The 21,110-nt window shown below is 35.4% G+C and overlaps 1 protein-coding gene across 5 annotated transcripts in view; it reads left to right on the top strand.

Annotated features, from left to right (window-relative positions):
• LOC128014912 (citron Rho-interacting kinase-like) overlaps positions 1-21,110 on the top strand; it is a 71,910-nt gene that overhangs the window by 31,344 nt on the left and 19,456 nt on the right. For all 5 annotated transcript variants that reach the window (XM_052598620.1, XM_052598619.1, XM_052598621.1 and 2 more), the window contains exons 6-21: positions 312-365; positions 2,490-2,543; positions 2,642-2,782; positions 3,700-3,825; positions 4,265-4,360; positions 5,240-5,356; positions 5,898-6,007; positions 12,084-12,258; positions 13,180-13,377; positions 15,386-15,439; positions 16,970-17,167; positions 18,289-18,482; positions 18,577-18,712; positions 18,784-18,888; positions 19,337-19,477; positions 20,378-20,485. In XM_052598620.1, coding sequence (XP_052454580.1) covers positions 312-365; positions 2,490-2,543; positions 2,642-2,782; positions 3,700-3,825; positions 4,265-4,360; positions 5,240-5,356; positions 5,898-6,007; positions 12,084-12,258; positions 13,180-13,377; positions 15,386-15,439; positions 16,970-17,167; positions 18,289-18,482; positions 18,577-18,712; positions 18,784-18,888; positions 19,337-19,477; positions 20,378-20,485 — 2,007 coding nt within the window. The remainder of the gene's footprint in view (positions 1-311; positions 366-2,489; positions 2,544-2,641; positions 2,783-3,699; positions 3,826-4,264; positions 4,361-5,239; positions 5,357-5,897; positions 6,008-12,083; positions 12,259-13,179; positions 13,378-15,385; positions 15,440-16,969; positions 17,168-18,288; positions 18,483-18,576; positions 18,713-18,783; positions 18,889-19,336; positions 19,478-20,377; positions 20,486-21,110) is intronic.

Here is a 21,110-nt window from a genome sequence, read left to right as displayed (position 1 = left end):
TTCCACTCGTTAGAATAAAAGTGCATTGATGAAAACATTTAAATAACAAAATATGTCTCTGGGGTGTATTTGTAGCAATAGCCAAAAATACATTGCATGGGTCAAAATTATAGATTTTTCTTTTATGCCAAAAATCATTAGGATATTAAGTAAAGATCATTTTCCTTGAAGATATTTAGTAAATTTCCTACCAGGCTCATGTGTAAACAAACTATTTTTAACTATTTTTATTTTAATACAAAATATTATTATAAGGTTTACAATGGTTTATAGATCCTTTGATGTGATTCTGATATTTTGGTTGTGTTCAGGCGAAGGAGCAGGGGAAAGCAGATGTGGAGGAGCTGCTCTCTAAACTTGAGAAGGTACTGATCACTCAGTGACTGAGATGAAAGATGTGAAATCTGTTCCTGCAAATGAAGAATTGAGCAGAGAGCGCTCAGACTCAATGATTCATCCAGCTAAACGTCCTCTTCTCTGGGATGCTCCTTCATCTCTGATAGAGAGCGTCACTGTAAGATCATACAGGTGCGCCGTTATTATTGTTAATAAACCAGCGCTGCTCCCAGCGTGATGCAAAACTGGGAAATATCAGAGATGTGTGTAATATCTGGGCCTGCAAAACCAGAGAATGTAATCTAAAGAAGTCCTGGATATTTCTGGAGTGAGTTTAAATCCTTGTTTGATTTGCTCAGACGTGTGTGTGTGTGTGTGTGTGTGTGTGTGTGTGTGTGTGTCAGTCATCCTTTATGTGCTCTTCATGCTGTGAAATCTCTTGCTGGTCAAGTAGCTTCATTTTGAGAGGACACTTCTTCATGAATAAATGCTTTTAATAAATCTATTAAAACTAAGCAGTCAAAGCACCATGTTTTACTGACACGTTGCAGTGCCAAATATTTGTATATTTTCAAAGCTTCAACATATTTGTTGAAGAACCCTTTTTGCGATGTTTTTTTTTCCAGAGCTGTATGAACTATAGATTCACAAAAAACTATAATAACTTTTTTCAATTTAAGATTCTACTCTTAATCAGTGCAAAACATATCTGATACGATGCACTGATGAAACACTGAAATCTTTATTTTATATTTAATTTAATTTATTTTTTATTTAATAAAAATTTTAATTTATTTTAAAGGTGTCCAGTTTGCACTGGAACGAGGATTATTATTAACTATGTGTATATATTACTTGAAATAAAATAAATATGAAATGAAAAATATTATAAATATAATCTTTATTTCAACTAATTACTAAAAACAATATTTCAAATTGTATTTTATTTATCTTGATGCCAAAATAACCTACAACTGAAGAAAAATGTATTTAAACTATATAGACAAAGAAACTACTGAAATAAAACGAGAATACAACGTTATGTTGAGATAACGAGAAAATTAAGTCGTTATAACAAGAAAACAAACTTTAGTTATGTCTAGATAAAGAGAAAATTAACTCATTATAACGAGAAAACAAACTTTAGTTAGGTCGAGATAAGGAGAAAATTAAGTCGTTATAACGTGAAAACAAACTTTAGTTATGCCAAATATTGTATATTTTCAAAGCTTCAACATATTTGTTGAAGAACCCTTTTTGCGATGTTTTTTTTTTCCAGAGCTGTATGAACTATAGATTCACAAAAAACTATAATAATATTGAGAAAACAATATTTAGTTATGTCGAGATAACGAGAAAACAAACTTTCGTTATGTCGAGATAATGAGAAAATTAAGTCGTTATAACAAGAAAACAAACTTTAGTTATGTCTAGATAAAGAGAAAATTAAGTCGTTATAACGAGAAAACAAACTTTAGTTATGTCGAGATAACGAGAAAACAAACTTTCGTTATGTCGAGATAATGAGAAAATTAAGTCGTTATAACAAGAAACAAACTTTAGTTATGTCTAGATAAAGAGAAAATTAAGTCGTTATAACGAAAAACAAACTTTAGTTATGTCTAGATAACGAGAAAATTAAGTCGTTATAACGTGAAAACAAACTTTAGTTATGTCGAGATAACGAGAAAACAAACTTTAGTTATGTCTAGATAAAGAGAAAATTAAGTCGTTATAACGAGAAAACAAACTTTCGTTATGTTGAGATAATGAGAAAATTAAGTCGTTATAACGTGAAAACAAACTTTAGTTATGTCGAGATAACGAAAAAACAAACTTTCGTTATGTTGAGATAATGAGAAAATTAAGTCGTTATAACGTGAAAACAAACTTTCGTTATGTCGAGATAACGAGAAAACAAACTTTCGTTATGTTGAGATAATGAGAAAATTAAGTCGTTATAACGTGAAAACAAACTTTCGTTATGTCGAGATGACGAGAAAACGAAGGAAAAACATTATGATGGATGGCCGCTTATAACTTCCGTATAAATGTGTGATTGCTCTCTTGATGTTTCGGTGAGGAACTCGGTGATGTCTCTCTGAGCGGTGATTACACTCTCCTCACAGTGACATGATGAACTTCTGTTACAGACAAACGCCGAGCAGCAGCTGAAGATCCAGGAGCTGCAGGATAAACTCTCAAAGGTGCTGTGTTTGACTCTGCTCCCCTACTCTAGAGGATCTAAAGGTCACAACAAATTCTCACTTTGAGCTCTGCGTGTGTTTGACCTTTGACCCTGCAGGCGGTGAAGGCGAGCACAGAAGCCACGGAGCTGCTGCAGAACATCCGTCAGGCCAAAGAGCGTCTGGAGCGAGAGCTGGAGCGTCTGCGCAGCAAATCTGACCCCAGCGACACGCTGCGCAGACGCCTGCGAGAGACCGAGGTGCTGACATCCCTCCGACGCAGGCCACTGGTGCATTGTGGGATTGACAGAAGAGAGAGTCTATTGTACACTGCTATCAGCTACTAGACGAGTGAAACACATCTGCATCTATGTTCACACCATTACAATATTAAATTAACTTCATAGTTTTCCATTACTGTAATACGCCTGAATAATTAGCTTTTTTTAAAAACATAGTCATATAGTTCTCAATAATGATTCTTATTATATTTCACTAGTTAACTACAGTATTTGAATTGTGTTTTATTATAAAATACTAAAATGTATATGCTTTTTATTTATTACTTTCAATGGATTGTCTATCGTTTTATGTTTTTGAAAGAAGGCTCTTCTGCTCATCAAGGCCGCATTTATTTGATCAAAATGCATTTTTAAAAAAAATATTATTTTAATGTAAATCAGCTGTTTTCTGTGTGAATGTGTGTTAAAGTGTAATTTATTTCTGTGATGCTCCGCTGTATTTTCAGCATCATTCCTCCAGTCTTCAGTGTCACATGATCTTCAGAAATCATGAATAATATGACGATTTACTGCTAGAGAAACATTTTTTTTAAAAGTTCAAAAGAATAGCTTTATTTAAAAATAGAAATCTTTTCTAACATTATAAATGTCTTTACAGTCCATTTAATGCATCCTTAATTAATAAAAGTGTTAATTTCTTTAAAAAAAATAATAATACTTTGGAATCAGTATTGTATATATTACAGCAAATGATGAGTTTTACTTTAATCAATATTTGAATTACAGTAATGGAATTTGGTCGGAATGTGTTTAATCGTCTTTAAAATCTCACAATGCAAATATCTTTTTTTTATTATTATGCAATTACATATATATATTTTAGTATTTATTTTGGTGTGTGATATGAAGTTGACGGGTTTGGTGTCTGTGTTCAGGAGGGCAGGAAGACTCTGGAGAACCAAGTGAAGCGTCTGGAGATGGTGGAGCGTCGAGAGAACAAACTGAAGGATGACATCCAGACCAAATCCCAACAGATCCAACAGATGGCTGAGAAGATACTGGTGAGAGAGACGGATCAGGCTAGCAAAGATTAAAGCACTAACACGCCTCCTTAACCAGCTGACCTCTAACACACACACACACACACACACACACACACACACACAGAGGCCTCTCGTTAACGTCTGTCTTTGCATCGTCATCCCAGGTTTCCTACAGATTAGCTCATTACAGAACACACACACACATACACACTAACAGGATGTTCCATCTGCTGCCACACACACACACACACACACACTCTCTCCTCTGCACCTCTCAGTGAGGAGAACACACACCTTCATTCTGTCTCGTCGACCAGCACACAACTTCTCAAAGCAAGTTCATTTCTTCACCTGCTGATGGGATTTTGCTGCTGGAAAGTGTTTGGATCTGCTTGTTTCCTGACTGTGTGAGTGTGTGTGTGTGTGTGTGTGTGTGTGTGTGTGTGTGTGTGTTCAGGAGCTGGAGGAAAACTTGCGGGACACTCAGGCTACAGCTCAGAGGATGGAAGCCCATCTGGACCACAAAGAGCGACTCTATGAAGACAAGATCAAGGTAGAGTTGAGCACAGACGCTCGTAATAATGAGACTGAAGCACTTTTCTGTTGTGTTTATTGATTGGGACTTTTTTGGGTATATTAGTTTTTTTTTTATGCATTTATTTTAAAATAAATTATTTTCAGGACACTCATCAGTAAACTTGTTAAAAATGTTAACGACCATTAATAAACAATTTCAATTTAAGGAACTTTTCTGTCTCTTAAAATGACTTTGAATAAATAAAAAATATTTTAAACATCATTTTTATTTAGATACTAACCTTTTTTTTTTTTAAGAAATGAATGGTTTTATTCATCAAGGACACATTGAATTGATCGAAAGTGACAGTAAAGAAATTTATAATGTTACAAAATATTTATATTTCTAATAAATGCTGTAAAATAAAATGTATGATTTCTGAAGATCATGTGACACTGAAGACTGGAGGAATGATGCTGAAAATACAGCGGAGCATCACAGAAATAAATTACACTTTAACACAGATTCACACAGAAAACAGATGATTTAAATACTAATAATATTTCTGAATTTTTACAGTAATTTAATCATATAAATACAATCTTGTTGAGCAGAAGAGACTCCAGACTTTTGAATAATATTGTATGGATAATATCAATAATCAAATGTATTGTTCCTTTAATAACCATTTCCCATATTTCTTAAATAAATAGTCTGTAAATCAAAATCCTTTGCACTTTTTATTAGACAAACACATTTTCAGTGCATACAATCAGTGTTTGTGAGACTAATATTCAAATCAAAGTTGATCAAGCAAGCATCTTTTCCATCACTCCCCAGCAGCTGAACATTCCTGCTGATCTGTTACATGATGATTATCGTGTTTGTGTGTGTGTGTGTGTGTGTGTGCTGCAGGTTCTGGAGGCTCAGATGAAAGCAGATCTGGTTGATAAAGACTGTCTGGAGCACAAACGAGCTCAACATGAAGAAGAGGCGCGAGAGAAATGCAAACTCATCAGTGAACAGAAAGCTGTGAGTAGTGTCTCGTCTTTATCTCAAATCAAACTCTGACTCCTGAAGTGTGCGTGCGTGTGTGTGTGTGAGTCTCAGGTTTAGTGGTGTTCGCTAGAGAACCAGCAGAACAACTTTAACGATTTTAAGCTACTTTAAAATGTAAGCTCTCAGGATATATTTTGTCAAAAAAAAAAAAAAAACGCATCAATGTAGCCGCTTTTCTATTATGGTATTTGCACATCATGGTAGTATTAGTTTTAAACATGCTGATTTAAAAATTATATTATGTGAATGATGCATATTGTATTATGATAATTAGATTTTGGACCTGAGAATGTTTTGTTAGATTCACTCTAATAATTTTCAAGCCTTTCTGCCCTTGATCAAGTTCAGTTGTTAGACTTGATCTTTTGGCTGATTGCAGACTCACAATGTTTCATATTTACAGTAACACTAGTGTACACTATTTCATTTGTGTTCTTAGCTCGTGGCTCTTGACTAATAGATATGAGTGAATCTGCGTCCTGATGCTGGGTGTTTTTTCTGTTTCTCTTGACAGACCATCAAGGCCATGGACAATAAGATGAAGAGTCTGGAGCAGCGGATCACTGAACTCTCTGAAGCCAATAAACTGGCGGCCAACAGCAGCATTTACACCCAGAAAAACATGTAAGAGTCTGAAACACGACCGGTGTTTGCTGGAGGAACACTCTCTCCACTAGAGAAACGTCATCTCTGGTGAAGCTTGTTAAACAACCTGAAGGGTAATTGGTAGAAAAACATGTGACTGGTTATTTGAATAAGTTTAATTCATTTCAATCAACTATAGTTCACCCAAACATTTAAATTTGTTCATTAACTACTCTCCCTCATGTCGTTCCAAACCCGTAAGACCTTCGTTCATCTTGAGAGCACAATTAAGATATTTTGGATGAAATCAAGTGCAATGTTGTGGGAACACAAATTAGGTAAAAACTGTTAGCCTGAATGCACTGTAAGTAGCTTTGGGTAAAAGCTACTGCTAAATGCATAAATGTAATTTAATTTAACAGTACATTTCCTAATAGTAGTTCTGAATAATAATGCAATTATGTTTCTCTATTAAAACAACAGAGGTTGAGTTAGTGCATTTATTCAGCAAACACAATCACTAGTATGTGATGATTAACCACAAGCTGGTTGAAAATCGATTTAAATATGTGACGATTCAAATTGGCTGAGATGCTAAACAAATCGTGATTCATTTAGGGGCAGGAGTTTATATGAATGTGTGTCTGAGGGAAACCTACTGTCTTTAGAATTGATGGTATTTTTCATCTTGCCTCTGTATAATCCATATTAAAGTTCATCAGTGCAGCGCTGCTTTGTTTACAGCGGTAACCAAGGAAACACTGTATCACTGCTGTTCAAAAGTGCAGCACTGCTTTGTTTACAGCGGTAACCACGGAAACACTGTATCACTGCTGTTCAAAAGTGCAGCACTACACAGTAAAAAATGGGGTGTTAATATTTCAGAGTAAAGTTATTTTAAACCAGATAGAGTATTTTCAACATTTTGGGGAGTAAAACTGCTTTTTTAGTGGAGTTAAAAGTGAGTGTAAAAATCTGCAGAAACGCAGTGACAATTTCAACTCTACAGTAGTGATAAATACCCACCACTCTGCTGTGCTTGTCAAACGTGCTGCATTTCAGTGGAGGAAGATTGCGAAGGAGCAACGCTAGGCCACTGATATTGCTCGGTGAGTAACATCCTGTGTTGTCCACACCAAAACTGTATTTTTTAACTTTACATAATTTTAAAAGTGTGCTGATATTAGTTGAGGTCATATTACAAGTTATAGGAATCCGTATCGGTAACTGTGTTTCTTTATACATAAATTATGTTGCAATATTTTTATATATTGGTAATGTTAGCATGCTTCTGATAGTTAATGTTGGTCTTTTAAATGATAACTTAGATCACTGATTGCGTGATGTGTTTGTTTAACATGGCTTAACAATTTTAAAGGGTTACTGTTCGAACTAAAATAGCTAATGTGCTAGCTAACTTTGGAACAGTTATTTGGTAGCTAATGGGATACCGTGCCTCTTAACTTTAACTAGCCTGTTTAGTAGCTGCAGAAAATAGCCTAACGTTATATTCAACCAGCACAACTTTGTCTTCTTCAGCCGCCCTTTGTAATTGCAGTGTAACATCTAAGTAATGCATAGTGCATGAGAGAAATAAATAGGTAACTATTAGTTGAACCAGCGCTAAATTATGATTTTGAATATATATTTTCTTTGCTAACAGGGGCAAAATGCTGTTGCGTGTTCAATTCGGGGAAGAGCAGAAATACGTCAAGCTGTCTGAGCTGACATTCGATGCTTTCTTGAAAGAAGGTGGGTACATTAGGTTAAAGCTATACTCTCTACATCACGGAGTGACACAATTAAACAGCTTTAACCTATTATGTTATGATATCTAGTTAGGTCAATAATCATATCTGTTGTGCTTTATATTTTCAGTTACATACAATCGGCTGCAGATACCATGGTGACCAATGGTTTGAGGGTTCAAATGAGGGTTCAAAGTCTGTCTCAATGTAGCTTCAAAATCTCGATATGATCCCAGCAGAGAAATAAGGTTCTTATCTAGTTAAATGATCGGTCATTTTCAAAATAAAAATACCACAATTGTACGTGTTGTAGAATCTCAAGATGTGCCACATGTGCCGTCATGATGTCGTAAAGGTCCATTTGTGGTTAAAAATTATATTATTTTTATTTTGAAAACAGCCGATCGTTTCACTATATAAGACCCTTATTTCTCTGCAGGGATTGTCAGGTCTTTGAAGCTACATTAAAGGGACAATAAGTAACTTTTTAGGTATTTTATTATCTAAAATCAATATTTTTATTCATAAATATGCCCTCAATGGTGTACAAATACCTATGCCAATGTTTAAACTAATCCTCGTAAATGAAGAATTTATTATCTTTATATACATGGGACGGGTAGGTCGACGGAGGCTTCCATGTAGTTCCGCCATCTTGCAAAACTATAATAGCAGAGAGGGACAAAAAGTACTAAGCCAACGCGTTTCCACAGCGCGTTTTCGGTCAGAGCCAGAAACGCAGGTGCAGAGCAGTGAGAGGCGCTTGAAACTGCACCGGCAAGTTTAAAAGTCTGGATTGCATTCTTATTATGGACCATACATATGCTGCGCCACAGGAGAAGAAAACATTGTCGCCAAAACAGTCAAAAATAGAACATAAAAGGAAACGTGACCGTAGATTACAGAAAACAAGAGTTAATGTCGGGGAAGCTTTTTCTAGGTGGAAAGAGCTAATGCTTGAAAAAGATTTCAAAAGAGACGCTGAAGTGGCCAGTTTTCTTCTCGACAGGTAAGTCAGTGTTACAGTCTATATTATAATATTTTTTTTTATATCTAACAATGCATATAATTCAGAAAATATAACGAATAAATTAGACATAACTACTAATTACAATATTTCATGTTTTCCACAGTCAGTAATTCATACTGTAACATTCGTTTGTTAGTTGTCATGTTGCAGTTTGTTTGAAATAACACACCTGTTCACCTGAAGGAAAACTCGACGAAGTGCTATTAGAAGACATCCTGTCAAAGCTTTTTGGTACATATCGCCTACCGTAGATGCAACGCGCATTTGAAAAAGCGAGGCGCTGGAGAGCAAAGTTAGTTTGAATGCAAAATACAATTTCACCACTAGATGGGAGTAATTCCTACTTAGTGTCCCTTTAAGACATTTGACCCTTCATTTGAACCCTCAAACCATTGGTCACCATGGAAGTTCATTATATGGAGAAAAATCCTGGAATGTTTTCCTCAAAAAACGTATATTATTTTCGCCTGAAGAAAGAAAGACATGAACATCTTGGATGACATGGGGGTGAGTAACTTATCAGCAAAAACATTTTTCACAGTGAACTAATTCTTTAACAGTTGTTTAAAATATATCTTCTATCACCTCAATCTTGTGATCTAATCTATTGTCAGAAGTTAGTCACCAAAACAATTCTGTTGAATGTGTTTTGTTGTAGGTTGAAACCAGTGTGCAGCAGCATCTAAACAACATCACCAAAAGCAGTCAGCCCTACCTTCTCGCCCAGGGATCCATACAGAGCACCATTCACTCCTACTTTATTGTGTTTGACAAGCATGCACTTCCATGCAAGGCAACAGGTTCAGTTGGAGATTTTGTCGAACTCTTTAAAGCCCATTACGTCTTTGGTACGTCATACAGTCCTTCATTCGCTCCATATGACATACAAATGTTATATGGAAGGAATGACACATCTCTCCTTGTCGTGCCATATTGCTTTCTCAGGTAAACATTTTTATGTTATACATGTTTCTGTCAGAGATAAGGCAATGGGATTGCAATGTAAATTCAGTGACATTGAAATACTTGATTTTTTTACAATAAATTGTGAGTTCTGTGATCTAGTGTTATTGTGCTTGTTTTTATTTCGATAGTAGTTGATAGTTCTGTAATTCAGTAACAATGCATCTTATAATTTATATATACTTTTTAAAACACTGTAGAGAAATGAAAAGTAAATATTACACATAAAGTGTAACATTTTTAAAAAGAGTAAAATTAACTCTATACTGTGTAATTATATTACTCTTAACAGTGTGATTACACTACAGTGTTAAATACTTTTACACATTTCATTGTTATTTTTTACACAATATTGAGTAGAATTAACTCTAAAAATTTGACACTGACCAAAGAGTAAATTTTACACTGATTTCGAGTGGGACCAAATGTTATCTGAAACAGAGTCAAATTCAACTCTTTAGGAGTTAAATTAACACTTCTGTTTTTACTGTGTACTTTGTTTACAGCGGTAACCACGGAAACACTGTATCACTGCTGTTCAAAAGTGCAGCGCTGCTTTGTTTACAGCAGTAACCAAGGAAACGCTTTAAGCTCCACCTGCTGGCCGAGAGTGAATCTGCGTCTCGTTCAGCTCGTCTGATGTTTCTGTTCCATGCTGATATTTTTATGTTTAGTTTCACAAAACTGAAGTCAATTCAAGTTCAATTTTCTAAATTATACAATCTAATTTAGATTAAAAACTGCTCATGTTGCTTGTACGTAGCATCGTTGTTTGGATCATGATTGAAATGCAGTGTTTGCTTCTCATTTTAAATGGAAAGAGCACAGACAAAGCCTTATTTTGTTTATATGAAGATATTTATTTCATTTGTTTTACTTATTTGATTTGGGTCTTGTTTTAAATTTTCAGTTTAGTTTTGTTATTTACATCTATGTTTTATTTAAAATGTCTTTTTCCAAAGCAATTTAAAAGATGAGGACAATAGAAATGATCAAAACCAACAAAAGAGCAATAATATGCAATTTCTATATTATATTATTATAGGTATATTAGAAGGTCTTAAATATAATTTAGTTTAAATAAAATTTTGGTATAGTTTTTACTTTTTTTAAACACATTTTAATTTCATTTTTTATAGTCACTGATATTGCATGTTGATTATGGTCACAGTTATCGTTTATTGACATTGTCGTCTCGTCTTAGTCATGGGAAAAAGCTTTTTCTAGTCATAGTTTCTTTAATGAGATGAACACTTCTGTCAGTCATTGCTGCTTGTTCAGGAAAGTACCACAGTGAAGAAATGTTTGTTTTCTTTGCGCACAAAAAGTATTCTCGTAGCTTCTTTACATAAAGGTTGATATATTTTAACAATGTTCATACTACCTTTCTGGGCCTTAAAAGGTTTCAGTTGCATTGCTGTCTATGCAGAGTCAGAAAGCTCTCGGATTTCATCAAGAATATTTTTATTTGTGTTCTGAAGATGAGTGAAGCTCTTACGGGTTTGGAAAGACGTGAGGAAGAGTAATTAATGAGCCAATACATTTTTTTTTGGGTGAACTATCACTATACGTTTTTGTCTCCTTTATTATATGCAATATTGTTAAAAGACGAGAAGTGTTTGGCAATCTGACAAAAATATAAGACAGTGACAAGCATTGCACATGGCATGATCAAGCTAAAAATGTAGATGAAACTACTGATTTAAATGTAAATATAAATTGTGCAACATTTCAGAATCCGAAATGAAACACGAACTCGAAACCAACAAATCTTCCTGATTCATAGGTTTTTCACATTGAATTCCGCTTGGAATTAAAATATAAGTTGAAATAATGTAAGCTGATGGTTTCAGGAAAAGCCTAAACCTAAATTGGTTAAAACAATACCAAGTAGTCCTGTCTTTTAAACATTTGTTATCATTAAAAAATATGAGCAAATCTATGGAAGAAATAAAAGGTATTTTTGGGTGTCAGTAGCTTGGGTTACATGTAGTTTTAGGTCATGTTAGACCAAATGTGTGTTCATCCAGAGGATACTTAATCACTTGTTATTGTAGATCTGCAAACTGCAGTCTGGGGAAGCATTTAGCTTGTAACAAATGTTCAATCTGAGCTTCTCTGCTCAACTTATAAATCAAGTGTTTTAGATGCAATGAGCGACGGAGGAATAGAAGGGCCTGCAATTTAGCCAAACAAAAACAATCTGAGAAACGCCACCCAGGAGATGCACCAATGATTCTCAGGAGGCTTCAGAAATGAGCTTATTGAAGGAGAAATCGAATTCACTCCTTTTACTGGAAAACAAGACATCGAACACTCGGAAATCTGAGAGATCTCGTGTGTAGATCTCAGCGTGTGCTGGTGTCTTTCTCAGGAAAGCTCAGGAGGAGATGATCTCGGAGCTGCGGCAGCAGAAGTTTTACCTGGAGTCTCAGGCGGGGAAACTGGAAGCACAGAATGCCAAACTGGAGGAACATATGGAGAAGATGAGCCAGCAGGAGCAGAGCAGGAAGAGCCGACTCCTGGAGCTGGAGAGCAGACTCAGAGAGGTGACCCTCCAACACAAGACCAATCATGATCCGTTGAGAGATTAATAATAAATAAGTCATCTCTCCAGTGATCTATGGTTTATTAGGATCTGATAATATTTGGCTGTGATGCAACTATTTGAAAATCTGGAATCTGAGGGTGCAAAAAAATCTAAATATTGAGAAAATCTTCTTTAAAGTTGTTCTGAGCAATGCATATTACTAATTAAAAATTAAGTTTTGATATATTTACGATAGGAAATTTACTAAATATCTTCAAGGAACATGATCTTTACTTGATATCCTACTGATTTTTGGCATAAAAGAAAAATGTATAATTTTAACCCTTACAATGTTTTTTTTTTTTTTTGGCTATTGCTATAAATATACCCCAGAAACTCAAGACTTCAGGGTCACAAGGTTTTATATAATTGTGTCTACTCTGATTAATTGTTGCAATATAAACTTTTACACAGTTGCTGTAATAAAACTTGTTTTCGTTAGATTTATTTAAACATACATTGATGGCTACTGCGATCCTCGTTAAAAAAGTGTCAACATTTATATATTTGTATTTGAATTGTATACACAATTTCCATCCTTTTGAATGACACATTTTTACATTTCACATATTACAAGGCAGTTGCGCTGCAAATAATGTTTAGTGAAGATTTGTTCATGCATCAAACTGAAAACAGCGCAGACTAAAAGATCTCACTTCGTTGAAATCAATTACAAATTGCCAAATATTGGCGCATCACTAGCATCGACTGTGAGTATTACTGTTTAATGTGTGATTGTTAGAAGATGCAATCCTAGAAGACTTACAAACATGCTATTAACTAAATTTTGTGTTATACTTGAAAGCGTTTTGTTTTGTGAAAGACATGAGAGTATGGTAGTGATGTTGTTAAAGCAGAGGTGTGTGTGTGTGTGTTTGAGATGGGTCTGGAGCACGAGGAGCAGAAGCTGGAGATCAAGCGTCAGGTGACGGAGCTAGCGCTGTCGCTGCAGGAGAGAGAGTCTCAGATCAGCAGCCTGCAGGCGGCGAGACACGCGCTCGAGAGTCAGCTACAGCAGGCCAAGACCGAGCTGGAGGAGACCACAGCCGAAGCTGAGGAGGAGATCACAGCGCTGAGAGTGAGACACACACACACACACACCTGGAGCTGAAACACACCGCCTGAGATTTCACTCATTTAACATCTCATGTGCATGTTCATGGTTCATGAGCGCGTAAGGGATATTATTCTAAAATAAAAAACACATACACACACACAAATATATTAATAAATGCGATTAATTGCATCCAAAATAAAGTTTTTGTTTACATAATATATGCGTCTGTGCTGTCTGTATTTATGTATATATATATATATATATATATAAATACACACACGTGCATGTATATATTTAATAAAAAGGTAATGTTTATATATTAAATATATTTATTTACAATATAAATTATATGAATGTGAATGTAAACATTAATATATTGGGGGGGTGGAGGGGTGCAAGGCACAAGGAACCTTTTTTGAGTAAGATATAATCCACACAATTTTGACTTTTATTTGTGCGCACACAATACAAAACAGAACATTTGTGCTTTTGTAAAATAAAGCAAACAAACAGAATGCACGTTGTCATTCTTTCCCTTCCGTGAACTTGTTTATATATATATTATATATATATATATATATATATATATATATATATATATATATATATATATATATATATATATTTTTTTTTTTTTTTTTTTCTTTTTATGAAAACAAACTGTTATTTTTATTTTAGGCCTATTACTTACATAGGCTATGTTTTCTTGAAATCCTACCATTTTTTAATCAATTCCTTAAAGCGTCCCATTTTTTCATGAATTAAGAATTTGTTCAATTTATTAATTTGATCCCTCAATTAAATTAAATAGGTTAACTGACCATCGATAGCTTTAATCGATTGCATATCTTATCGACATTTAATCGATCATCGATTAATTGTTGATATCCCTAATATATGTATATGTGTGTGTCTGTGTATATATATATATATATATATTTATATATGATAATAAAAACGCCAACATTTCCGAAACCAAGTGAAATGAAAATGGAATTTTTTTATTTTTTTTTTACATCAAAATCAATATTTTCATATATTTTTAATTAAACAAAAATGGAGACACACACCAAAATGATAAACTTTAACTAAAATTAAAATGTAAAAAAAAAGAAGAAAAACACTAAAATATGAATACTATAAAACTCTAATAGCACATCAGTTATCCTAAAATAATACTGGGTTTCAAATAAAATAAAACTAATTATTGTATAAATATATATACATTGTATAAAAGTTACACAATATTATATTTATTATGAATTATACCTTATTTTTATATTTTAAAAAAATAAATGTAATATTTTTATGGTTTAAAGCTGCGGTACGTAACTTTTGACGCTCTAATAAACAGAACTGCTTGCTCTTGCGGAAGAACATCGTAGCCGGAACTACTTCTCTCTGTTTATGTCTAAGAATCACAAAGGTACTGGGTTACTCCGCCGCGGTACCCCCGAAGCAATCTAAAATAGTCAGAATATAAACACTTATTATAGGTGCACCCTAGTGATTCAGGACAAGCTAAAAACACGGTTTGGAAAATGGATTCATGGTGTTCTCGCTTATTATATACATTTTTCTACATTTTGAACACAAACAAAGTTACGGACCGCAGCTCTGATTGGTTGTTTCTTACAGGGAGCGGATTACTTTCTACAAATGGCAATAGGACACTGGGAGGAGCCAGAGGAGCTTGATTTTTTTCACAGATTATCTGTCTCATATTCTACTGTCAGGACATAATGACAGGTTTAACAAATATGTAAAAAATATATTTTTACAAAAGTTCCCTACAGCACCTTTAATGAATTATTAGCTTTTCATTAACTCACGACTGCACTAGCTCCAGTTTGAGAAGCGATGGCACAAATAGAGTTTTACCATTTATACTACAGTAGATATATTATTGTGAAGGACTACTGAGCGAGATTTACATGTGGGAGCGATGAATAAAATGAAAAAACATCCTGTTTAATAGTTTTGGAGCTGTATGATACACATTCACCTCGTGTGTGTCCTCCTCCTGCAGGCCCACAGAGATGAGATCCAGCGCAAGTTTGACGCACTGAGGGACAGCTGCTCGGTAAGTGTGTGCTTATCTACACCACGATTTCCCACAATGCCCTGTGCTGCTCTGGAGGGTTGAATATGATGGTTCAGGCTTCAGGATTGAGCAGAAACAGTCCCGATCACTGAGCCCAGATCAGGACAGACCTCTCCATCTGCAGTCTTCTCTGTCTCATGGGCTTGCGGTTTTAATTTAATTAAAGGAAGTCTAAATCTATTTACCATATGTTTTTAACCATGTCTTTTTCTAAGTCATCATAGTGAATCAGAATCTCTAAAATTGAATTTTGATGTCATGTAAAAATGGACTATACATTTTAAAATCAAATATATTTGTTTCATTTAAAAAAAATAATAATTATTTTGGTTTTTTGAGCTTTGCCATAGAAGTGACGAATGTGAGAAATGCACACATTCTGCATTCTGACTCTTGTCGTCTTAAATCGATCATCTATATTAATATTTACAGACTGAGTGCTCTTGACACTGTTGCTTTCTGTATAATTTTAAGTTTTTAGTTACATTTATAGTTGCATCAATTATATATACATATATATAATACATTTAAATTGTATTTTAAATATGCATTATATATTTGCATGCATATTTAAATATTTACTGTAATATTTAATATAAATATTTATAAATATATAAATCTAAATATTTATTAAATATTTAAACATACATATTATTATTATTATTATTATTGTTTTTTATTAGATATAATTGTATATACATGTATTTAATTTAAATATATATATATATATATATATATATATATATATATAAAGATAAATGATTATATTTGTATCTATAATATTTAAATATACACTATATATTTTGTATGCATATTTAAATATATACTGTAATATTTAAATATAAATATTTACATATACATATTACTATTATTATTTTTATTAAATGTTTCTTTCTCTCTCTCTCTCTCTCTCTATATATATATATATATGTTTATATTTGTATGTGTAATATTTAAATATATACTGTAATTTATAAATGTTTGTTTTTCTTTTATAAATTTTTTTTATTAAAGAAATGTGTGTATATATAAATATATGTATTTATAAATCTTGAAAAAAAAGTATATACAGTTTATAAATAACTAAATAATGGCTAAATATTTGAATGAACAGTGCCTAAGTTTAATTGTCTAAAGTCTTATAAGACATAACACTGTTTAGAATCGATTGAATTAGGTGTATACATCTCAGTCTCTATTGTGGTTGAAATCTTGTCAAACTGTTGTTTACGGAGCTGGTGGTCTCTGCAGATTTACATTACATTTACATTTATTCATTTAGCTGACGCTTTTATCCAAAGCGACTTACAATTGCTATATATGTCAAAGGTCGCATGCCTCTGGAGCAACTAGGGGTTAAGTGTCTTGCTCAGGGACACATTGGTGTCTCACAGTGGATTCGAACCTGGGTCTCCCACACCACAGACGTGCGTCTTATCCACTGCGCTAACACCACCCCAGATAGAGAGGACGAGTGCTGAATGAGGAGTGGTTGTGTGTTTGATGCAGGTGATCACAGATCTGGAGGAGCAGCTGACGCAGCTGACCCAGGAGAACGCCGAGCTGAACCAGCAGAACTTCTATCTGTCCAAGCAGCTGGACGAGCTGACGCTGGAGAGCGAGGAGCGACTGCAGCTCAGTCAGGACGTGGACCGTCTGCGCAGAGAGGTGGCCGACCGAGAGATGCTCCTCAACAACCAGAAACAGGTGCGCAAACACGTCTGCTCTTCATCTGGACACTCAAAGCTCTTCAGATGAACCCAGAGCCTTTACCCTCACAGCTCTTCAGCAGAGGAGCTGCATCTGTTTCTGCTTGCTTTTAGTTCGTCTCTGTTCACTTCCCATTCAACACAGTTCAAAGCAGTTAAATAGGGTCCTGTGAAATCCCTTTTTCTTTCTTTTTTCAAATTCCGATTGTTTTTGAATTCCATTTATGGTGTGCATTATTAAAGTTTAAATTAACCACTAAAACAGTGTCCAAAAATAAATAAATAAATAAAAATAAATACATTTGAAAAAAAAAAAAAAAAACATTTTGATTTAGTGGTTAAATTAAAGTAAAAAAAAAAAAAATCATGTTTCGAAATAGTGAAACTTGTACAATTTAATAGCCAGTTATTAAAAATTACAAATATATATATATTTTGGGGACCTATGAAATGCCCCCCCCCCCTTCCCCAAATTCCATTTAATTGTTTTACGTTCATTTTTTTTCCTTTTCTTTTTATGTTAAATTAAAGTTTAATAATCAAAAAGCTTGTCTTGAAATCGTGAAACTTGTATGTTTTAGCATCATGTTATAAATATATATATATATATATATATATATATATATATATATATATATATATATATTATTTTTATTTTATTTTTTATTTTTTTGGGTGCTATGAAATACCTTGTATTTTTTTTACTTTTTTTTTTTATGAAATACCTTTTATTTTATGATTCTTTTTTTTTTTTGTCAGTAATCAAATAGAGACATAAAAGATCAATAAAAAAATTCTTGTAATCCAGTGAAAATTAAACCCTTTAAATGCTTTGAGCAAACAAAGTGTTGGAAAAATTTTTGATTATTCCTTAAAAATAAAGTTTTTTTATAATAATTGTATTATTAGTAGTATTACATTACAATGTACATTCTACTGTACACATACATATTGGTCAGTCATAATTTCTTCAAGTTTAACCAGACTTTTATTTTGACGGTTTGCCGTGAAGAGTTTTGTTAGTGTGTATAAATGCTAAAAAGCAATGGGTAAACGCTCATGTAGTGCCTGTAGATGAGAAGTCCTGAGCGGCAGATGCTGCTGGTGTTGTGTTTGCAGAACATCGAGACTCTGAAGACCACGTGCAGCATGCTGGAGGAGCAGGTGGAGGAGCTGGAGAGTCTGAACGATGAGCTGCTGGAGAAGGAGAGACAGTGGGAGAACTGGAGATCTGCTCTGGAGGACGAGAAGAGTCAGGCGGAGCGCAGGACCAGAGACATGCAGAGACTGCTGGACAACGAGAAGCAGAACAGGTGCACACACACACAGGAGGGCACTTCTCTACTTCCAGAACGCTTACGAGATAGATGTGTAGGTGCAGGTGTTCTCATCCGCTGTGTTCCTCAGGTTGCGAGCGGACCAGCGCAGCTCAGAGTCTCGTCAGGCGGTGGAGCTGGCCGTCCGTGAACACAAGGCTGAGATCGTGGCTCTGCAGCAGGCGCTGAAAGAGCAGAGACGGAAAGCTGAGAGTCTGTCTGATACTGTGAGTGACTCCGGACTCCGTCTGCAATATCAATAATCATGCTACAGCTGATGATGTGGTGCTGTGTTCAGCTCAGTGACCTGGAGAAGAAGCACGCCGTGCTGGAGATGAACGCGAGGAGCCTTCAGCAGAAGCTGGAGACGGAGAGAGAACTCAAACAGAGACTCATGGAAGAGGTGAAGAACACACTTGTGTGTCTGTGTGGAGAACAGCTGGAGACTAATTACTCTCTAATAAACATATATGCAAACATTCATTTATTTATGCATGGACTTTAATTGTTCGCAAGTTATAATTGCAATATAATGTAATGTAACATTACATATTATAATGTAATAAAATATATTAGAAAATAAAATCTGAAAATTGCAACAAATAGTATTAAAAGCATGCACGTATATGACATGCATTATAAATGCAAAAAAATATAAATATGAATTTATTTATTTCGGCATGGACTTTAAATATTCTCACATGATAATTACAGACACTATATACTGTATATAAAGTGCAAAAATATTATATATTAAAAATGTCAGCTAATATAAGAGTGACAACAGAGCTGTCTTTGACACTGTGAGGGGTTTCTGTTATCACACGAGACTGTGTGTGTGTGTGTGTCAGCAAGGGAAGCTGCAGCAGCAGATGGACCTGCAGAAGACACACATCTTCAGACTGACACAGGGACTACAGGACGCACTGGACCAGACCGACCTGCTGAAGACCGAGAGAACCGACCTCGAGTACCAGCTGGAGAACATACAGGTGTCAGCACATACACACACACACACACACACACACACACACACACAGCTGAAGACCGAGAGAACCGACCTCGAGTACCAGCTGGAGAACATCCAGGTGTCATCACACACACACACACACACACACACACTCATTCACTTACACACACACACACACACACACACACACACACTCATTCACTTACACACACACACACACACTCATTCACTCACTTACACACACACACACACACACACACACACACTCATTCACTCACTTACACACACACACACACACACACACACATACACACACATTCACTCACTTACACACACACATACACACACACACACACACACACTCATTTACTTACACTCACACACACTCATTCACTCACTTACACTCACTTACGCACACACACACACACACACACTCACTCACTTACACTCACACACACTCACTTACACACACACACACACACGCACACACACACACAGTTGGTCTCGCTGACCACCTCAAGACACCATCTCACTATTCAAATTGTCACAATATGTTTCAGAATCATAAACCAATGTAACGTTACAGTTTTCAGGATAAGTATAAAAAAGCCCAAATGCAGAAATAATGATCATTTCCAAACAGGTTTCCTGAACACTCCTCCTCCTGTCTTTAATCAGTCAAAAGATAGCCCCGCCCCCAAACTCATATGATTGGTCGAATCAGAAGTAGGGCTGCTTGATTTAAAGCAAGAAATCATAACCAGTTCATATTTTAGTCACGATTATTTAACGCTGTTAGGAGTGGGCAGTTTGACCAAAAGCTTATAGAAGTCATATCTTTGAGTTATTATTAGTGTCAATGAGCAGCCTGCGTCTCAAACTCATCTGTGTCTTCCTGATCTTCCTCCTAATCTCTTCTCAGGCCGTCTACTCACACGAGAAAGTGAAGATGGAGGGAACCATCTCACAGCAGACCAAACTCATCGACTTCCTGCAGGCCAAGATGGACCAGCCCACCAAGAAGAAGAAGGTGAGAGAGAGAGAGAGAGAGAGAGAGAAGGATGCTAAACACCTCCCACAGTCCTGTAAAACTGGGATATATCAGGAAAACAGGATGGAAATGTCTGTAGTCCAAATACAGTACCAGGAAAAACTGTCATTAAAAATGAGAACCAATAATAACGTCTCGGTTACGTATGGTAACCCTCGTTCCCTGAAGGCGGGAACGGAGAAGCCACGCCGGTGACCGACGAATATGGGATATTGCTTCGATAGACCAATCTACTTCAAGTGTAAACTAAACGAGCCAATGCACATTGGTATGCAATTATTGCATCCAGCTGCCGCTGATCACTGCGTGAGTATAAGAGGGCAGCAGGTGCAATGCATACCAGTTTTTCGCTGAGGAGCCGTGCCGGGGACCCGGCAGCTCAGCGGCGGTACAGCAACCATGGCGACGGGACGTGGCGTCTCCGTTCCCTCCTTCAGGGAATGAGGGTTACCATATGTAACCGAGACGTTCCCTTTCAGTTGGTCACTCTCGACGCCACGTCGGTGACCCACGAATATGGGATCCCTATCAAAGTGCCATGTGTGCTGCCCCGTCCAGTGCCCTGTGCGAGCCGCCTGCGCCCCTATTAGGTGTAGGCCGGGGC

The sequence above is a fragment of the Carassius gibelio genome, chromosome A5 (assembly GCF_023724105.1).
Source record: "Carassius gibelio isolate Cgi1373 ecotype wild population from Czech Republic chromosome A5, carGib1.2-hapl.c, whole genome shotgun sequence".
Classification (NCBI taxonomy): Eukaryota; Metazoa; Chordata; class Actinopteri; order Cypriniformes; family Cyprinidae; genus Carassius; species Carassius gibelio.
The sequence above is the reverse complement of the archived record's forward strand: the minus strand, read 5'-3'. Positions and strand labels throughout refer to the sequence as shown.